The sequence below is a fragment of the Medicago truncatula genome, chromosome 8, assembly GCF_003473485.1.
Source record: "Medicago truncatula cultivar Jemalong A17 chromosome 8, MtrunA17r5.0-ANR, whole genome shotgun sequence".
Taxonomy (NCBI): Eukaryota; Viridiplantae; Streptophyta; class Magnoliopsida; order Fabales; family Fabaceae; genus Medicago; species Medicago truncatula.
In genome coordinates, this window is record NC_053049.1 from 19888275 (window position 1) to 19907992 (window position 19718).

Genomic DNA, 19718 nt, shown 5'->3' on the forward strand with positions numbered 1-19718 from the left:
ATAATCACTCCAATTCTTCCCATCTTTAAAATAAGTTTCCTTTTAAGGAGGGCACAATTGGCATTCTCATGAAGTATATGTTATCTACTTTGTTCTTCTAGGTCCATATTAAACACTCCTTGTTCTCTATATTCTTGTGCATATGATACATTTGGGGAAGGAAATCTTCTGTACATTGATAATCCGAACCCACGAGATATAAGTTACTTACAACATCAAATTTAATGTTAGTGTTCCATTTATATTTGATGGATACAAAGTATTTAGTTAAATTAATAATAGTCACCTCTATATTGCTAAATAAATTCTGCATTTAATTAATTTGGATTAGTACACAGTACAAGTGAATCTAACAAATTTTTTACAACGTATAATACCTTTCCACCGAAAAATATACATCTATGAACATTATATCGAAATCAGAAACAAACATTAAATTAGTTTATGTCAAACTTGAGTAAACGAACGTTTAGTAAACGAACTTGAGTAAACGAACGTTGTTGATTAGTAGATTTCGTCAAAACTTGTTGGTTGTCAGACAAACAAGGCCATGGACATGAGAATTCCATGCTTGTGCCAAACCCTTAGGGATGTTCCTTGCCTACGCCCTGAAAAACAACCGTGTTCGTGGCTAACGAATTCGAAAAGGAGAAAAATATTGTTTGCTAGCCTTTGTCACACCACTAGGAATAATGGCATAAGCACGGATGCAATATCACCAATTGATCAAATTAAAAGGTAAACCAACAGTTGATGGTCGAAATCGTAGAGCAGAGGTGATGAGGCTACAACCGCTCTGATCAGCACTGTCTAAAAAGCAGGTGAGTGCCGTTGTGTATGTAATGTTTCATTTATATTCATTTTCAAATAAGAACGAAAAAAAATCTTATTTTAAATGGCTATTCAATAAATTATAGCTAGAACATCAGTGAAAAAATATATATTATAATAATAAATTTGATTTTGTTTTTTGTATCAGAGTTTACCAGAAAACTAACATATACTACATGCAGAGAATTAACAATAGTAGGTTCAAACCAATGTCTCTTATATGTTGTACATAAAAAACTTGAGCCTTGGTTTCGAACGAGTGTAGAAACTGAGCCATTATATTTTCCCTTCTACTTCACATGATGTAGAAATTGCAGTCATAGAATAGGTGTCAGTATCTAGCCCTTTAGAAGTTGTTTCCCCTTCGAAGATCTCTCTGGTAACATAAAATGCTGGTCTTCTTGGTAAGGTTGTCGGTGCGTATTTGTTTGTTAACATTGATATAACATCAGACATTGTAGGTCGATTATTTGCATATTGTTCTACACATAAGAGACCAACATGAATGCACTTTTGCACTTCATCAGGAACAAATGTGTCATTTAATGTTGGATCCATTAATTGTAGATACTCACCATCATTCCATAGCTCCCATGCCTATCAGATATTTAATGAAATTAGAAAGGAAGAATAAATTTTATCAAAATATATAAACTAAATGAGACAAATAGTACATACATGTCCGATTAGATTTAGTGGGCGATCAACATCATAGAAGCTATTGTTTCTTCTTCCACAGATAATTTCAAGTAGCAGCACACCAAAGCTGTAGACATCAGACTTAGTAGAACAAATCCCTTCCATGGCATACTCTGGAGACATGTATCCACTGGACAAAAAAAATCATTTAAAAAATCAAAAGCGTTTTCTTTATGTAATCATCAAAAAAGTTTAGAGCACTCACTATGTCCCAACAATCCTGTTGGTATTTACTACGGATTCTTGTTGTGTGAACATTCTTGCCATGCCAAAATCAGAAATTTTAGGGTTCATATTCTCATCCAGAAGTATGTTGCTAGCCTTCAAGTCTCGATGAATGATTTTGAGTCTTGAGTACTTGTGAAGATAGAGTAATCCTTGAGATATTCCTTCTATTATGTTCAAGCGCTTCTTCCAATCTAGACATTTCCTTCTTGTAGAATCTTCCCATTGAGTTACATAAAACATGATATTCAAATGGTTATTTTCATGTTTGGATAACATGTTATATTAGTGAAACATCTAGAATATTTACTGAAACTTTTTAGTTAGCAGAAGCAAACTTTTGTGGCTGCATAATAATGATCACAGTTTTAAGGATCAACAATGATATTAGGCCCGAAATTTTCGAAACACCGTAGATCTAACACGTCATAAAATACACTTTGGATGTAAAATCAGAGATGAGAGAAAATAACTTAAAAAATGTGAATTGTATATGTTGGTATCGGATGTTAAATCGTGTTTCAACAAAACATTTAAATGTATAGTCCAACACATTCTTACCAAATAGATAGAAATCCAAGCTTTTGTTTGGCATGTATTCATATATTAGAATCCTTTCTTCTTGATGAATGCAGCAACCAAGTAGTTGGACAAGATTTGTGTGCTGAAGTTCACATATAAGTACGAATTCATTTTTGAATTCCACAATTCCTTGTCCAGATGTCTTTGAAAGTCTTTTTACAGCAATTTCTTGCCCGGTTGGCAAAATTCCCTAAAGTTGCAAAACAAAAATCTTCAATCTTATAAACGGGTAGTTTGTTTGCAACATGAAGGCGATACCATAATTATGATAGCAAGTAATTTAAATCTTAATTACAATGGTAAGTCACCTTATAAACAGGTCCATAACCTCCCTGCCCTAACTTGTTTTCAGGTGAAAAGTTCATAGTTGCTTCCAAAATTGATGAATAGTTAAAAACTTTTATATCATGTCCTTTGAAGTCATCTTCAAGATCTTTGACACCAAAGGATTCATGGGAAGATGCCAAATCTTGCATCTCATTCTCCTCTCTTTTACTTTTGATATCTACATATCAAAAAATATATAAAGATAGAAAACAAAGGGAATGAGTTTCGTAAATATCGTACTAAACTATATTTGAAATATCCAAGTACCTTTACGTGCATATTTTTGTTTCTTTTTCGCGACAAATAAAAGAAGTGGGCATAATAGGAGTATAGCAGCTGCTATTGCAACACCAATCCATATCCGCATGCTTTTACCTGCATTGACTATACACTATAAATTTGAATATTAATAGCTTCCTATGTAATTTCTACTAGTTATTCAGCATTGTTCATTTAGTTTCTGGAAAAAATATAGTGTTGATTTTTAAATGTTCTGTATGATATGTCTATTGTTGGTAGGAGTAACTTAAACAGAGGCGAAGCTCTATCGCCCTCCGCAAACCGCTTCCTTTTCATACCTTAAACAAATTTGAAAGGAAAGAAAAAGGCTACATGATTATGAATTTAGTCCTTCAAGATCTAGGCACTTATCTTGGGGCTCACATACTTCACCAAAGGATATCTTATCGATATTATCATTTCATTTTCGATCAATGGAAGAAAACACACATTGGTTTGAAAACCTCATTATCCCTATTTGGATGTTTAAACCTTGCTCGATCGTCCCTCATGGGTATTCCAGACACTGTTAGTTACAGACTTAGAGTGAGATGCCACAATCTGATTTTCTATCCAGATATGGTACATGTTAGTAATCTTGATAGTGTTATGTGTTATTTACTATACATTATTTTTGAATTGGACTTTTTATTGTAATTTTATACATATCAATTAATGACAATAATAAATTTTACAAACAACTCACTTGCGCGACGCACGGGTGCGCGATCTTGTTATCAAAAAAATAAATAAAATGATATTGGACTTACCATGGTGATTTAGTGTTGGCTTTACCATGACGTTATAGATATTGGAATACTCCAAATCAACATCTTGTGTCGAATTCGATGAATAAAATATACATCCAGTCCCATTACGATAAAATTCTTGGAACCCATTGCATTCACAGTTTCTCCAACAACTGATCTTACAATCACTGTAACCATAAGTCACATTGTCTTGGATGGTTGCACTGTCGGTGTTGGGTCTGCCTGTCATTTTTTTAAACACCTCACCGGGTTCCCTGCAGGTTGGTATATCCTCCCATTTTTGGCACCCTCCATCGGTATTATAGCCATAACACATATCTGCGTTAGCAATCTCTCCTTCACTACTCGTTAACATCCCCGTTGAGAACAGTTCCCACCCTGGGAACATCTTATAATTCTGATCTTTGATTTCGAAAGTGAAGGAGTCTTCATCCTTGTTAGAGACAATAATGTATTGATACACATGTTGAACTTTCACTAGAATGTTCTTGAATAATCCATTGCTGTTAAGTTTTCCGCTTTTCCAATACACTTTGCCGCGTTGCTTGATGTTCAATTCACCTTCCATTGGTTCCCATTCAACACTAAATCCACCTGAATTCGGTAGCGAAGGAGCCAACCACGAAACCAATGACCAATTATGTCCGGTTTTTCGGTTAACACCTAACTTCATCGTTGGGATCAAAGTGGTTATGGGATAATCAAAACTCTGCCATAATATACTCTTTGTCCCGTTGGGGTAAATTTGTCGAAGCACAAAGTTACCTGTGTCTAATATAGTGGCCAAAGTGTTTATGGGTTGAGGTGAAGAGCATATGATTATTGGTTTCCTATTTTGTGATTGTATTTTGAGCACACCAGAATAATCTAGTGAAAGAACTGCTGAATTTAAGTCAATGGAATGATTTCTATCATACATCCACACTACTGCGCCATAATCGGCATTAATACCAATGACCAAGTGAGCATCTTCGCTATCTAATGTTCGATTGAAATATAGACAAAACTTGCCTTGTTTAGAACATAACTTGGATTTCGAATTCAATGTATCACCTGGCTTCAAACTATCACTTGTTGCTTTAACACAAATATTAGTAGCAGTTGTATTCCACCACAACCATAAGTATATCAATACAACTTGTTTCTTTATTTCAAAGCTTATCATGATTGATGAATAACTTCAATTCTTGCAATCTGCACTTCCTAACTTTGGAAACAAAATTTTATACAAGTTATTTTGGGCCCTTATCAGAGTTAATTCTGGTTCACATGATTAGTCACAAACCTTTACCTTTATTTTTCCACTACAAAATGTTGCACTAAAGTATGTTTCTCGGCACTTTTATTTTAATGGCAAAGGAAAGATCGATTTATTTTGATACAAATAATTAGTAAAAATTATCTTCAAACGTCAACGTCTTAAAAGGGTAAAAAATGATCTTTTTAAAACAAAATTATATTTTCTTTGTTTCTTTACAAGTGTCTTAGAGACAATGGTTAGCATAACCCATAACCCTTATAATTAAGGGTGACTAAATACTAATGTAAAGCTAATAACGTTTCTCATTCACAAGGGGCCTAATTAATGATTTTTTTAAAGGGAAATGTTAACATGGGCCCTTATGACACAAGTTAGCCCTTATGGTACAAGTTAATGATTCAAATATAGAAAAAAAATTATTTGAATGTGTGCATTGCATTTAATATTTAACTTTTTAATCATTTAAATGCATAAAATTTTAAAGAATGTTTCTTCTTTTAGGTTTTTTAACATGTGTTCTAAAGGCACAAGTTAACACTGCCTCTTTTTTAAAAGAGTACTAATGAAATTAAATAACGTGATATATAAATAATGAAAAGACTTCGGCTGTTTTTGTTCTTAAAAGAATACATTTTTCAAGTAGGTGTCATCTGATCTTTTATTTTGGCTATCATCTGTTGTTATTTCGTCTCTTATTTTAAATATAATCTTTTTTTAACAAGTTTTATATATTATCTTTGCTCTTCAAAAAGTAGAAAAAATTAGAGATGTATTCTTTTTTAGAAAAAAGCATATTTAAAATTATAAAATCTTTCTGTAACTAAAAAATATTGTCATTCGTAATGAAAATACCTAATTACGAAAAATATATAAATATAGAAATTTGTTTACAATTTTTAAGTTTAGTAACATATAAATATTTTTCATATATTTAGTTGCCTACATAGTAATTCCACCTTTTATGTATTATCTTTACTCTTGTCAAAAAAAAAAAATGTATTATCTTTACTATTCGAAAAAGTAATAAAAAATGAAAGATGTATTTTTTCTAGACAAAAGAAGACTTGGAAAATAAAAATCGGTAGCTTGTCATTTTATTTAATTTTCAATACATTTGTCTATAGTACATTTATTAGGGTACAACTTTTGTCTATATTACTACTAAATTAAATTTATTAGTTTACCGCAAAAAATGTTAGTAAATTAAGTTTAAAAAGAGGCAAACAGTATGACCAGAGATGTTATCAACTTCCATCAATCATCCTTCAATTATTGTGTTAAAGTAGAGTGATATTTTTTCTTACTTTAAAAAAGTAGTTTGGGGAAAACTACTTTTGTAATGGAAAATAAAAATAACGTTGGGTTTATTAGATTGCGTGGAACATAAAAATCTGAGAAGAGCCAATTAATTAGTTTGAAATTTGTATCCAAAAAAATTGGAGTTCAAAGATGTGCAATGCATTGTTAGATTTGAAAGTGAAACAACTTATCTTATGTCTTGGTGAGTATTTTTATTTTAGCAATCAAATTAATTTGGTATATATGTTGTTTTTGGCTTCAAATTTGCGGTTTGGAAGAACAGAAAAATCGTGTCACGATTTTCAGGCAGGGAGCATGGTTTCTCAGGGTGCTCAATCGTGTCACGATTTTGGGAAAACGTGACATGATTTTCAAACTTGCTGGGTACGTTTTCAGGATAAGGTTGGTTATACCTTGGGTCGTATGCACCAATCGTGCCACGATTTGGAAAACGTGATACGATTTGGAAAACGTGATACGATTTTGACAGCTGAAGACTGTTATATAAGTGTTCTTGTACAGTTTTTGAAGGAGATCAGCTTGAAGTGAGAGAAACTTGGATTACAAAGGAGGTAACTTTAGGGTTGAGTGTCTTTGTAGTGAGGATCTCTTGGATTGGGAAACATTGTAAACACCTTGGGTAGTGAGATTTCACTATTGGAAGGATCAAAAGTTTCCTTTTGTGTCTTCTCTTAGGGTTCATCATTGAGAGAGTGGGAAACACAAATGTGTAGAAGTTAGGTCTTGTTCTTGTGTAAGCTTGCAGGCTATTTTTCTTGTAACTCTTTGTAACACTTTCATCATAGTGGATTGGAGAGTTGCTCTCTCCCCCAGATTAGGTCATATTGGACCGAACTAGGTCAACAATCTTTTTGTGTGTTTGTTCCTTTCTTTCATTGCTTATCTTTGTGCTTTGTTTATGCTTGTGGTGTTGCTCTACACTAAGTCTAGGTCTGCTTTGTTGTTGTTGCTTGGAGACACTTTACACATTAATTGATTACCACTTCCTTTGCTCCACACATCTTTGTTATTCATTGGTGTGATTTTTACCAGAATTCACAACAATATACATTTTCCGAGCTTAATTTTCTATTGTTTTTGTAACTGAACAAAAATTTATCTATTATGCAGCACCTTACATGTCACATATCAAATTACTACCTCCGTCCTTAATTATAAGACCCTTTTGAGTAATTTTTTTGTCCCTTTTTATAAGACCCTTTTGGTATTTCCAAGTACATTAATTATTTCTTTACCAACATACCCTTATTTATTTTGCATCTTTTTCTTCAATCAACAATAAATATTAGGCTTAATTACACTTTTGGTCCTCGTGTTTTGGCCTACTCACGAAACTAGTCCTGCCCTTTTAAAACAGAACAAAACGGTCCTTCAATTATCATTTTTGTTGCATTTTTCGTCCGACCTCCTATTTTCAAACTCCAGAAACGCAGAGAAATGACAATTTTAGGCGGTTTTAGACCTACCCATATGCTCAACCATGAAATCAATAAGGAATAAAACATGTGGGCACAAGGAATCTATTCTATTCAGCACACTAACAAAAAAAACCCTAATTTAAAACATATCTGAGAAATTAGGACTTTTTTGGTTAGTGTGTTGAATAAAGTGGATTCTTTGTACCCGCGTGCTTTATTCTTTGTTTATTTCATGGTTGAGCATAGGTGGTAGGTCTAAAACTGTCATTTGTCTGCGTTTTTGGAGAATAAAATGGGGGGTAGGACGAAAAATGCAACAAAAATGATAATTGAAGGACCGTTTTGTTCTGTTTTAAAAGGGCAGGACCAGTTACGTGAGTAGGCCAAAACACGAGGACCAAAAGTGTAATTAAGCCTAAATATTATGTTGAAAACATAAATTAATCTCTCTCTTAAGGATAAAATTGTAAAAACAGTATTAATTACATACAAATTTAATACTACAACCAACTTTCTTAATCTCTGTAATTTTTGCAAAAGACTTCTATAATTAAGGACGGAGGTAGTATAAAATAGTAAGTTATTGTCTTCAAATAGATTGTTATTGTTGACTCGGAAAATAAACAAAATTTAATTAAAAATAATAAATTTGAGGGATTTGCAGAGTGGTTACTTCCATGATTGCTGACGTGATGTTAATCATGATGTTGGAGATGTAAGCAAAGGACGTGTTTTGCCCAACGTTTAGAACTTTTTGACTTTGGACCATCCCTTCCAGATGAGCTATGGAAATTTTAAATAATTGTTCTACCATTTCATTCAGTTTAACAATGTCCTCATCGTCATCTCGGTATTCCTAGGAATTAGGGTAGTACTCCGACCATTCTTGAGGATATTTGTTCCTTTGATGTTCGATATAAGATGCCATGTACTTTCTTTGTTCTTCTGATGACCCCAAACATTTAGGAAAGCATGTATCATTAATATAGAATAGAATATTAGTCATAATTAGTTATAATTATTTTCCTCTAATTATGTTGTATCATAATTAGATAGTTGACCTACACATGTATAAATATATTCTATTCACATAATGAAAAGGCAATGATCGTTATTAGATAGTTGTGCTATAATTGTCAAAACTTTATGCAGCATCATCCGTTTTTGTATCTGATTCTCTATTATTATTATTTTCAAGGATGAATGAATGTGTGTGACATCCTTTTTCGTTAAAACCATGATCATTATTATGTAAAATTACCGTCAGGAATTAGGGTGTTACATCCTGCATTCTATCAGACTCGCTCCATGCTCACCTTGGAAGAAGCCGGTATGGGAAAAATGGCACGCACCGGCTCCCATGCTGCCATGCACACAACTGATTCACGACCTAATTTTGAAGAGACCTCTCAGCATGGCCAACGCCGCCCCAGCAACCGTTCTCGCTCCCGCAGCAGCCAGGGCCGCAGAGGGGGACGTGGCAACCATAGTGCACCACAATCTAGAGCTCCCGATATCCCGTCACCATGGTCCCACTACTACAGAAATGACATTTCACATCGGTTGAAATCGACATTTCACATCGGTACCAACCGATGTAATTAAAGGTGAGGTTGTATGTCATTCACTTTTCACATTAATGAACGGTTGTGATATGTCTTAAACCACATTGGGCACGATCTTACTGATTTGATATGTGAGCTAATAGTCTGAAAATATAGGATTTCACATCGGTTTCACAAAGGCAGGCGATGTCACATAGGCAAAATTCACATCGGCAGTGAAGCACCCCGATGTGAATTCCAGTTTTCTAGAACACGTTTCACATCAGTTGGATGCACACTTATGTGAATTATGACATTTTTTCTTTTAATTTTCTCATTACGCCAGTACCAGATCAAAAGCAAGAAAATACGTTTCACATTAGTTGGATGCACACAAAACAAAAAACAAGTCATGCTATGTCACCAGCAGTACCAAAACACAAAAAAAAAGGGGGGGCTCTCTCTCCAAGTGCCAATAGATCTCCCAGCTAGAAATAACAGACCAATAGTACTAAATTACATTGAAGCATATCTTAGCAAATCCTAAGTTTCATACAATTCAAGAAAACAAGTTGCCCAATCGTTTCGCAAAGCATACAGCTCATCTTCTGTTAATGTTGTTGTATCATTGAATACCTACAGTTTGTACAATAGATTAAGATAAGTAAAATAACAATAAGGATATGTCTAGCTATCTTAATTTGGAAATATATATGGTGCAAACATTTGATATACCTTCATCCAAGAGGTAGTAATATTAGAAGAGACGATGTCTAGCATGTTCTTCATAGGACGAATGCAACGAAGCTTCTTTTATTACCGTTTGCTAATTGATGAACCTCCAGAGCACTAGGTTAAAAAAATCATCAAAGTAAGTTCTATCTTTTAGTGTTATAGGATTTGTAATATAACAAATGCAACATAAAAATACACTTACGCTGAAACAATTTCCTTCATTGTTGTGTCAAGATCTTTGTTAAAGATCAAAGGACAACAAATGTATTATCCTTTGGACAAATGACGATTAATTTCCAATGCCCTCGATACACGTAAAAGAACAATTATTAACGTTTAAATTATCAAACATAAATAAGAGAAAACACAAATTTATATATACCTACTCCATAAGAAATGGTGCCAAGTAACACACTTTGTTCATATCACGCAACCTAGTTCGTATGTAGGATTTAAATGGTTCTATATTCATTGTGGACTTTGATTTAAAACTCAAATTTGTTGGGTCTAAAAATCCAAACACATTTGATTTGTTTGTTTCAATACAGAGACGGTGCATACACCTGAATAAATTTGAAATCAATATTAAATATTGTAGTCATGAGACACAACACTAATAGTTAATGATAGTATTAAGCAAGAATATGTACATACGTGCACCAAACTTGTAGAATAGAATAGTCAAGCCAAGCCCCGCCAACCAATAAGTCTTTAACACATTCTGGTGCAATTAAGAAATTTATCACTTCCGGACCATTTTCTAATTTTAACCTTAGATATTGCTTCTCTTTCAAAATCATGCATATCACTTTCTGAACATTGTTAGTGGTCAATTCGTCCTTGTGATTTTCTTGTGCTGCAGAACAAGAACCTTTTGCGCTTCCTAACACAACAACTTTTTCAGAACAGGGTTCAATTTGTTTTTGTTTGGGAGGTATCGAATAAGCCCATATTCTTGAGTGTCTCCATAAATGATTTTTGCATCAACTGATGCGTTGTGGCCATCTGTTGTTCGAACTCTACTTTGCATTCCGCTTTAATTTTTGTTGCAAGTTTTTCTTCAATTTTTGCTTCAATCTCATTGACATTTATGGTTTGCGTTGGGCATGAAGACCTTCCAAAGTAATTGCTTATAGTAGCACCTCTTCCACCTCTTCCAAACAGGAACCAAAACCAGGCCCTGCACCTGAACATAAAAACCAGGGAACTAAAAAACAACAACAGAACAACAGTATCACAGCAAAACTGCTGCTAACAACACCCACCAGCACAAAACAAATTATTTATACCTCTTTCTAGACGAATCTTATTATATCCTATGAAGCCAAATTCAATTTGAACAAACAAACAAGTATAGTTGGTATGAATTACACCAGAACTAAGTAATATGAAGAAAAAAAGAGAATAATTAAAATTGTATAAAGAAAAGGGTCATAGAGAATAAACAATATTAAAGCTATTTTGACAAGTTAGTAATTGAAGTTTATATCAGCTGTGAATGAAAATTCCTGTGAACATGCTATTTTTATCATACTATTTATATCATATTCTTGAACATACTTTTTTTTTTTTGGAATCAATACAATGTATTCTTGAACATAATTTTATTTAATGATTTAATTATGAAGGTAAGAGAGTTTGAAATTAATTCAATGGTAGTATGCTAGAAAACTTTTATCAATTCCCACCACTGAATGATAATTTCATAGATACATGAGAAGTTCCCAAGTTTGGAAGTAATTCCTCAATTAAAGCCCACCGAGCTTTTATTAAGAATAAAAAAAAACCACCGAGTCCTAGAAAAAAGTGTAAATTCAATGTATCCTTTAGTGTCCAACGATCACAACATAAATGCTATCTAAAAATGGTGGACTAAACCCTTCCATAGTAACCATATACACCATCAACATAACACAATAAATCAGTTAAGCAAATTGATTTAAAATGGGTCAGTGAAAAAGTAATAACATGAGAATGAAAAACACTATTAACAATCGTAAAACAACAGTAACAATACAATATCAAAACAAAATACATCCAAATTTGAATCTTGATAAAACAAAATTAATCCTTTTTCTCCATTCTTCATCTTAAATAAAAACTTAAATCTTAAAATATAATTTTTCTCGTAAAACCCATTATGCTATCACAATTTTTTAAGAAAAAAATACATAAAAAGTAAAAATTAAATAAAAATCAATACTTTAGCTATTTAACACAAGGTAAATGTGATGAACTGTGTAGATCCAAAACAAAAGAGTGAAAAAGTTGAAATCTTTAGACATTTCGATAGCTAAGAAACAACCAAACGATGAAGAGAAAGGGTTAGAGAGAGAAGAAGAAGAACCTGAAGACCAGCTCTTGTCGTTGAGGGATGTTGTCCTTGTCCTTGTCTTTGAGCGATGCTGTTTATTAAACAAGAAGTGGGTTTCGGCGGCGAGTGTGTGGTTCACGGGGAGAGGCAAACGGAAAATCTCAGATCTGGAATTGTGTGGTTTTTACGGGATAGTGAAAAGAAAAATAGTGTAAATTTGTTTTTCCCCGCAAGTGTTTTTCTCCACTGATGTGATAATTGTTAGGCAAAATAAAATACAAAGATCACTAAAATTGCGAAAACGCCACCCCGCTTTTTTCCCCCTCATTTCAATTATCCACTGAAGTGAAATGTTATATGTCATTAGTAATTCCTCTCAGGTACTTATATCCACCGATGTGACTGGCAAACCAAAATTTACTCAAATTTCGAAATTGCCACTGTGTGTATCTTTCCCATCAGGTATTCGGTGTCCCGATCTGAAAACGAAAAACCCCCCTGTTGTTAAATGTCTATTTTCTTGTAGTGTCCGCTCCACCTTGGCAACAACAATAACAGTATGCACCCTTACAACCATGGGGTTGGACTCCACCTCCGTAGGCTATGCCTCCGTGCCCGTACCCCACCTCCCAGTGGATGAGCCCTACCGGTCCTCTAAAATAGCCAGGTATTCTAGGACAGCGTCCTCAAGCATATATATGCAGCTTCTACCTCATCCTAGACACCGAGAGACATTGAGGCAGCTATGCAGACCATGTCACTTCACACTCTTGATATTAATCAATGGTACATGAATACTGGCGCAACGTCTCACAAGGTAATCTCTCGTCTTATTTTTCTATAAGTAATTCAAATCATAAAGTTATTGTTGGCAGTGGTCATGGAATTCCAATTCACGGCACCAGACACACACAAATAGCCACATCTCAGCGACCTCTTCACATTAACCATGTCATGCATGCCCTGAAAATTATTAAAAATCTAATTTCTTTGAGACGACTCACCATTGATAAAATGTTTCTGTTTACTTTAACCCTTTTGGATTTACTGTCTTTGATTTTCATGCGGGGATGACTATTCTCAGATGTGATAGCCGTGGCGATCTACATCCAGTCACCACTCCTCCTAGTTTTGTCGGTCTCACATCAGGTCTTTGGCATAGTCGCCTTGGTCACCCTAGTGTGTCTATTTTAAATTCTCTTCGCAAAAATAAGTTCATATGTTGTGAACATTTTAATTCTTCTGTTGTTTGTGACTCTCGTGTTTTAGGCAAACAAGTTAAATTGTCATTTTTTAATTCTCAAACTACAATATTGATGCCTTTTGATATTCTATATAGTGATTTATTGACGTCTCCAATTTTAAGTTTTGCTGGTCATAAATATTAGGGTTAATTAAGTTTTTGGTCCCTATAAATATCTGCAGTTTTATTTTTAGTCCCTATAAAAATAAATCACACTTTTTAGTCCCTATAAAATTTTCTGTTAGTGTTTTTAGTCGCTGTTAAATTAAAATTTGTTTAATTATGCTTAAACTTCTAAATTTTTGAAAGATTTTTTACATACATGTTTATAACATCATAAGACACTCTTTTGTAAATTTTTTAGTTTTTTAACATGTAATGAATTAAATATGAATTTTTCTAAAAGCTAAATTTTCAAGATTATATTAAAGAAAATTTGGACCTAATAATAAAATTTTAAGTTACTTTTTTGCAGAGAAAGTTTGTATAATATTCTAAGTAAGTATGTGAAAAATATGTTACAAATTTTAAAGTTTAAGCACAATTAAGCAAATTTTAATTTTACAAGGACCAAAAGTATGTGTTGGTCCCTATTACATTGAAATTTGTTTAATTATACTTCAATTTTATATTTTTAAATGATTTTTAACAGACATGTTAAGAACATTATAATAATCTCTTTTATAAAAAATTAGAATTTTTTAACATGTAATGAATTAAATATAATTTTTTTAAGACGTAAAAAATTCAAGATAAATCTAACGAAAATTTGGGCCTAAAAATAAAATTTTGAGCTAATTTATTGTGGCGGAACCTTTTATAATGTTTTAAGCAAGTATGTAAAAAATCATTAAAAAATTTAAAATTTTAAGCATAATTAAACAAATTTTAATTTAACAGGGACTAAAAGCACTAATGGAAAATTTTGTAGGGACTAAAAAGTGTGATTTATTTTTATAGGGACTAAAAACAAAACGACAGATATTTATAGGGACCAAAAACTTAATTAACCCTAAATATTATGTCTTATTTTTAGATGATTTTACAAAAATATTGTGGACTTTTCCCATTAACATAAAATTTCATGTATTTGAAACGTTCAAATCACTTACTCAACTCATTCACACTCAATTTTTACAAAAAGTCAATATTGGAGCTTGACTTTCCCATTCCTACTATGGTATATTATAACAATGTTAGTGCCATCTACCTATCTGGTAATCCTGTGCAGTATCAGTGTACCAAACACATTAAGATAGACATTCATTTTGTTCGGGAAAAAGTAGCTCGTGGTCAGGCATGTGTTCTACATATTCCCTCAAGACACCAGATTGCAGACATCTTCACCAAAGGGCTTCCTCGTATTCTCTTTGATGATTTTCGGACCAGTCTAAGCGTTTGTGAACCTCCCGCTTCGACTGCGGGGGTGTGATAGAACTCTCCTCCCCAATCGCTTCTAAAGCATTTAATGAAAGTTTTATGTTGAAATTCTACTTGTGTTTTAAACATTTCGAATTTATCTAAGACTTTATCTTTTCTTTTATATCGTTCAACATGGTCATGGATGAGAATGTTAGCGTTCATCTCTCCCAAAAAAATTCAGCCATTAATTAGCCATAAATAAGTCATAAATCGAACCTAAAGAGTGTTTTATATAACTTGATTGTTGGGAAGAGGCTGCTGCACTTAAAATCTGAAAATAACTTAAAAATAAAAGTCTGGAAATGTAAAGGAAAAAAAAATGAAAGACAAGAAAGTAAAGAAATGCAAGGAAAGAACAAAAGCTTAAGAAAAAATGTAGGAATTGATTTCAACCTTGAGGTAAGTTTACAAGTATAAAGAGATGTCTTTTGCCTCAGTAAATTTTCTGGTTTCAAGTGTTTGTAGCAGTTATAGAGGATACATTAATTTCGAGTTATAAGGCATAAACCAGCAAATTTCAAGTGTTTGTAACAGTTATTTTGGCATGCTTAGTAAATTTCCAATGTTGAGAATGTATCTACAGAAACATGGACAAACTGAAGCACAAGTGGTAAGACTTTTGAATCCAATGGGATTAAGATCTAAAAGATATCTAGTTTTAAGATATAAATATAGGAATCCTTATCTAAAGTACAAGATAAATGTAAAAACTTGTTCCATAACCTTTCTATAAAGAAGTGCGGTTTACTATAGATTAGAAAAAATGAATGTGAAAACTTCTTTTGATAAACTAATTGTCATCCAATTTACATATGCTTCTTTAGCATCGTTGAAATATATGATGATTTACCCTACCTGCGATTTAAAAATTAATATTTTGTCTTTTAAAGGAAACGTTTTTCAAAAAATTACCAAAGTGTGTACTTTAGATTATAAAAATGAATGACAAAGTTCCTTTTATGGACTGATCATTGTTGTTGCATTTCCACTTGCACCACCATCTCCATTAATTCAATGTGAAATAAAAAAATCTTTGTTAATCCAAAACCTAATTGCAAATTAACCTTCCCACATTTGAAGCATTAACTATGGTGCATTGTAGTGAAAAAGGGAAAACTCAACTTTTTCTTCTCTTCACATACACGTCCTTGTGGTGGTGGTGGTGTACTGGTACTTCTATCAATGTCAGAGCAGCTGAAAATACTGATAGTATGAAGCCAGGAGATAAACTGAATGCCATATCCAAGCTATGTTCAAAACAACATAGTTATTGCATGAGTTTTGACCATGATCCGGATCGTGAAAACCTCACTTATCTAAGCATATTTGGCGAAGGGAGAGATACTTGGTTAGTGTGGATTGCTAACAGAAACCAACCTGCTGACAAAAATTCAGCAGTTCTATCACTAGACTACTCTGGTGTGCTCAAAATAGAATCCAAAATTGGTGAACCAATAATCCTGTATTCTTCACCTCAACCTTTTAACAACAGTACTATTGTTGCAACCTTGTTGGATACAGGTAACTTTGTTTTGAAAGATATTCAGAAGAACATTGTGTTGTGGCAAAGTTTTGATCATCCAACCGATAGTTTGCTCCCTAGGATGAAATTAGGTGTAAATCACAAAACTGGTCAAAATTGGTCACTGTTATCAAGAATCAGTGATACAATCCATGCTCCTGGTCCATTCAGGCTTGAATTGGGAACCCAACATAAAAGAATTGGTCATCAAGCATAGAGAAAAAGTTTATTGGAGAAGTGGAAAACTGAAAAACAATACATTTGAGTATATATCTGGAAAAGACATTAAAGTCAACGTTGTGTCGAATTAGAATGAAGAGTATTTCTCATACACAACTCAAAATGAAGACAGTCTTACTGTATGGACTCTATTAGAAACTGGGCAACTGATAGACAGGGAAGCAAGTGATCACATAGGAAGGGCTGATATGTGTTATGGGTATAACACGAATGATGGATGCCAAAAATGGGGTGATGCAGAGATACCTACATGCCGGAATCCTGGTGATAAGTTTGATAGCAAGATAGTTTACCCTAATGAAAAAATTGAATACCATATTCTAAATTCTAGCTATGGCATAAGTGATTGCCAAGATATGTGTTGGCGTAACTGCAGCTGCTTTGGATTCGGAAACTTATATAGTAATGGAACTGGTTGTGTAATCTTGGTATCAACTGAAGGTCTTAACATCGCAGGGAGTGGTGATTACAAGTATTACATTCTTGTTAAGAACAACACCGATCACAAAGGTATGTATATCCCTAACTAGAAAATACTTGAGTCATGTAGGCTTTTGTCAATTCCTTGATTTTGTATCTGTTTGCATTAAGTAAATATATAGATACTCTTTTAATTGTACAACTTCCAAGATTGTTTGTTTATAATCCTAGAGAAACAACTTCTTAGTGCTAATTCATTAGGTGTTCAATTTATTTATTGTAACACCACTTTAAATAGAAGTTGTGTGATCTGAGTATTGACACACATAATTTTTCAGAAATTAAGTTGATATTGATTTGCGTTGGAATTGGGACTTTTCTACTCATTATCGGTCTTTCCATTCTGTTTCAAGCATTAAGGAAACGAAAATATCTGCTTCAAGGTAATTACATTTTTCTTAAAAAGAAAAAATTTAATACTACGACAAAAATATCCCTTAATAATTCATTTTTCACCTTTTTATAAACAGAGAGGAAAAGAATAAGAACACAAATTGAGATTCAAGATCTAGAAGGTTCTAGGCAATACTCTGATGGCGATGATCTAGAAGGCGATTTAAGCAATGCAGATGACCTAAAAGTGTTTAGCTATTCATCAATACTTGTGGCTACCAATGGCTTTTCATCAGAAAACAAGTTAGGACAGGGTGGCTTTGGACCTGTTTTTAAGGTGACATTTTTGTATAGTTTTGTTGAAATAAAATAAGTAGACGATTAAACAGTTAAGATAATGCATTCATCATTTTATTGATGATGCTTTTATATTCAATTCAGGGAATTCTACCTTCGGGGCAAGAAGTAGCTGTGAAGAAACTTTCAAAAACATCTGGACAAGGAATGATTGAGTTTAGAAATGAATTAACACTCATTTGTAAGCTTCAGCATACAAATCTTGTTCAACTAATCGGTCATTGCATTCATGAACGAGAGAGAATGTTGATCTATGAGTATATGCCAAACAGAAGCTTGGACTTCTTTTTATTTGGTGAGGTATATTGATTGATACAATCTCTTAAGGTTGTTTATTGAAAATTTAATCTGGTATCAACTGTTTCATATGTTGCTACCAACTCTCCATTCATTTCAGCAGTAAAAACAGATAACCGATATTAAGAATAGTAATTTGAGAACTAAATGTTATTAATATATACAAGTAATGTTACTTATTTTGCCTATCTAACATATTTGATGGTTGTTTATATTTATTTTAATGCTTCTTCTCATGGCATTGTATTTCTTTCTTTTTCCGTGTGAGAAGACTCCACTAGAAGAAAGTTGCTAGATTGGAATAAACGCTTTAGCATAATAGAAGGAATTGCTCAAGGACTACTATACCTTCACAAATACTCAAGACTTCGAATAATCCACAGAGATTTGAAGGCTAGTAATATTCTTCTTGATGAAAATATGAACCCCAAAATTTCTGATTTTGGTGTGGCAAGAATGTTTACAAAACAAGAAACTGAAGCAAATACCAACAGAATTGTTGGGACATAGTGAGTTTTTCGTGTTCTCTTTTGAATCTAAATTCTAATGTTAATTGTGTAAACTGAATCTAATTTTTAAATGTCGGTAATATTTTTTGTTTCATACAGTGGTTACATGTCTCCAGAGTATGCGATGGAAGGAGTATTTTCTACAAAGTCGGATGTGTACAGCTTTGGAGTGCTGCTCCTTGAAATTATCAATGGTAAAAAAAACAATAGTTTCTACTCTGAAGACAGACCACTTAATCTAGTAGGACATGTATGTGATCATTTATCTATACTCATTCTAAACAATGCATGCATGTTGACTGAGTTTTGACATAAAAAATAATCATTGATGTAATAGGCATGGGAGCTATGGAAAGAAGGCGTGGTTCTTGAGTTGGTGGATCCATTACTAAATGAGTCCTTTTCGGAGGATGAGGTGCTGAGATGTGTTCATGCTGGTTTATTATGCGTAGAAGAAAATGCAGATGATCGTCCCACCATGTGCAATGTTATATCAATGTTAACAAACAAAATTAAAGTGGATGTTTTTGAGGAAGATACGTATGGTGAAGAAGTTGGTGCAGATTCCACGTATGAAAACCCTCATTCACATGTATAAAATATAGATCGACCCAGTGAAGAAAATCTAAATTTATCGAAGCTTTTGCGATACGTGTACCAATACATGTTGTGCTAGAATTAAAAAAATTTATTTGTTTTTCCTTCTCGAGCATGGATCCCATGGGACGACATTGAATGTAATAGACATATGACTGGATTTATCATGTTTAGAGGAAATATGGATATTCTAGAATATTTGAATTTTGATTAACACAATTTATCTTGTATTATTTAGACATGCAGGTAATATTGACAATGATTTGCAAGAAGTGAATCTGAGTAAATTAATATAATGAATTTGAAAGAAAAATTACTTGTTGAGATGATCAAATATATTGTGTCTGATTTGCCTCATCCTAGGCTTTTCTTAACTTGTATTTTCCTTTAATTTTCCATCTGATCGCTCCTCC

General features: G+C 33.1%; 2 protein-coding genes and 1 long non-coding RNA gene across 8 annotated transcripts; 1 reads left to right on the forward strand and 2 right to left on the reverse strand.

The window, feature by feature from the left end:
- Window positions 1–949: 949 nt before the first annotated feature.
- LOC11409291 (G-type lectin S-receptor-like serine/threonine-protein kinase CES101) lies at window positions 950–4916 on the reverse strand. 3 transcript variants are annotated; one of them, XM_039828734.1, is made up of 9 exons: window positions 3714–4916; window positions 2932–3048; window positions 2646–2842; window positions 2317–2527; window positions 1736–1973; window positions 1510–1660; window positions 1407–1428; window positions 1106–1313; window positions 950–1075 (listed from the first exon to the last, which is right to left on the reverse strand). In XM_039828734.1, the coding sequence occupies exons 1-8, from the start codon at window positions 4876–4878 to the stop codon at window positions 1108–1110; spliced, it is 2307 nt and encodes a 768-aa protein (XP_039684668.1). In that variant the 5' UTR covers window positions 4879–4916; the 3' UTR covers window positions 950–1075; window positions 1106–1107. The 3 variants fall into 3 exon arrangements, with proteins under 3 accessions (XP_039684668.1, XP_039684666.1, XP_039684667.1); XM_039828732.1 differs by having other exon boundaries at window positions 1106–1428; window positions 3714–4915; XM_039828733.1 differs by having other exon boundaries at window positions 1106–1428; window positions 2932–3039; window positions 3714–4914.
- Window positions 4917–9609: 4693 nt separating this feature from the next.
- Window positions 9610–12645, reverse strand: LOC11407754 (uncharacterized). 4 transcript variants are annotated; one of them, XR_003008111.2, is made up of 5 exons: window positions 12339–12645; window positions 10378–11177; window positions 10194–10295; window positions 9992–10105; window positions 9610–9892 (listed from the first exon to the last, which is right to left on the reverse strand). It is a non-coding gene; the product is annotated as an uncharacterized lncRNA (long non-coding RNA). The 4 variants fall into 4 exon arrangements; XR_003008110.2 differs by having other exon boundaries at window positions 10374–11177; XR_003008109.2 differs by having other exon boundaries at window positions 10194–11177.
- Window positions 12646–16024: 3379 nt separating this feature from the next.
- On the forward strand, window positions 16025–19567 carry LOC11411843 (G-type lectin S-receptor-like serine/threonine-protein kinase At1g67520). The gene is given in 8 exon segments (XM_024771711.2): window positions 16025–16670; window positions 16672–17242; window positions 17491–17595; window positions 17683–17882; window positions 17987–18197; window positions 18471–18708; window positions 18808–18958; window positions 19046–19567. Coding segments are annotated over 8 exon segments (2349 nt in total). The 5' UTR covers window positions 16025–16058; the 3' UTR covers window positions 19307–19567.
- Window positions 19568–19718: the final 151 nt, after the last annotated feature.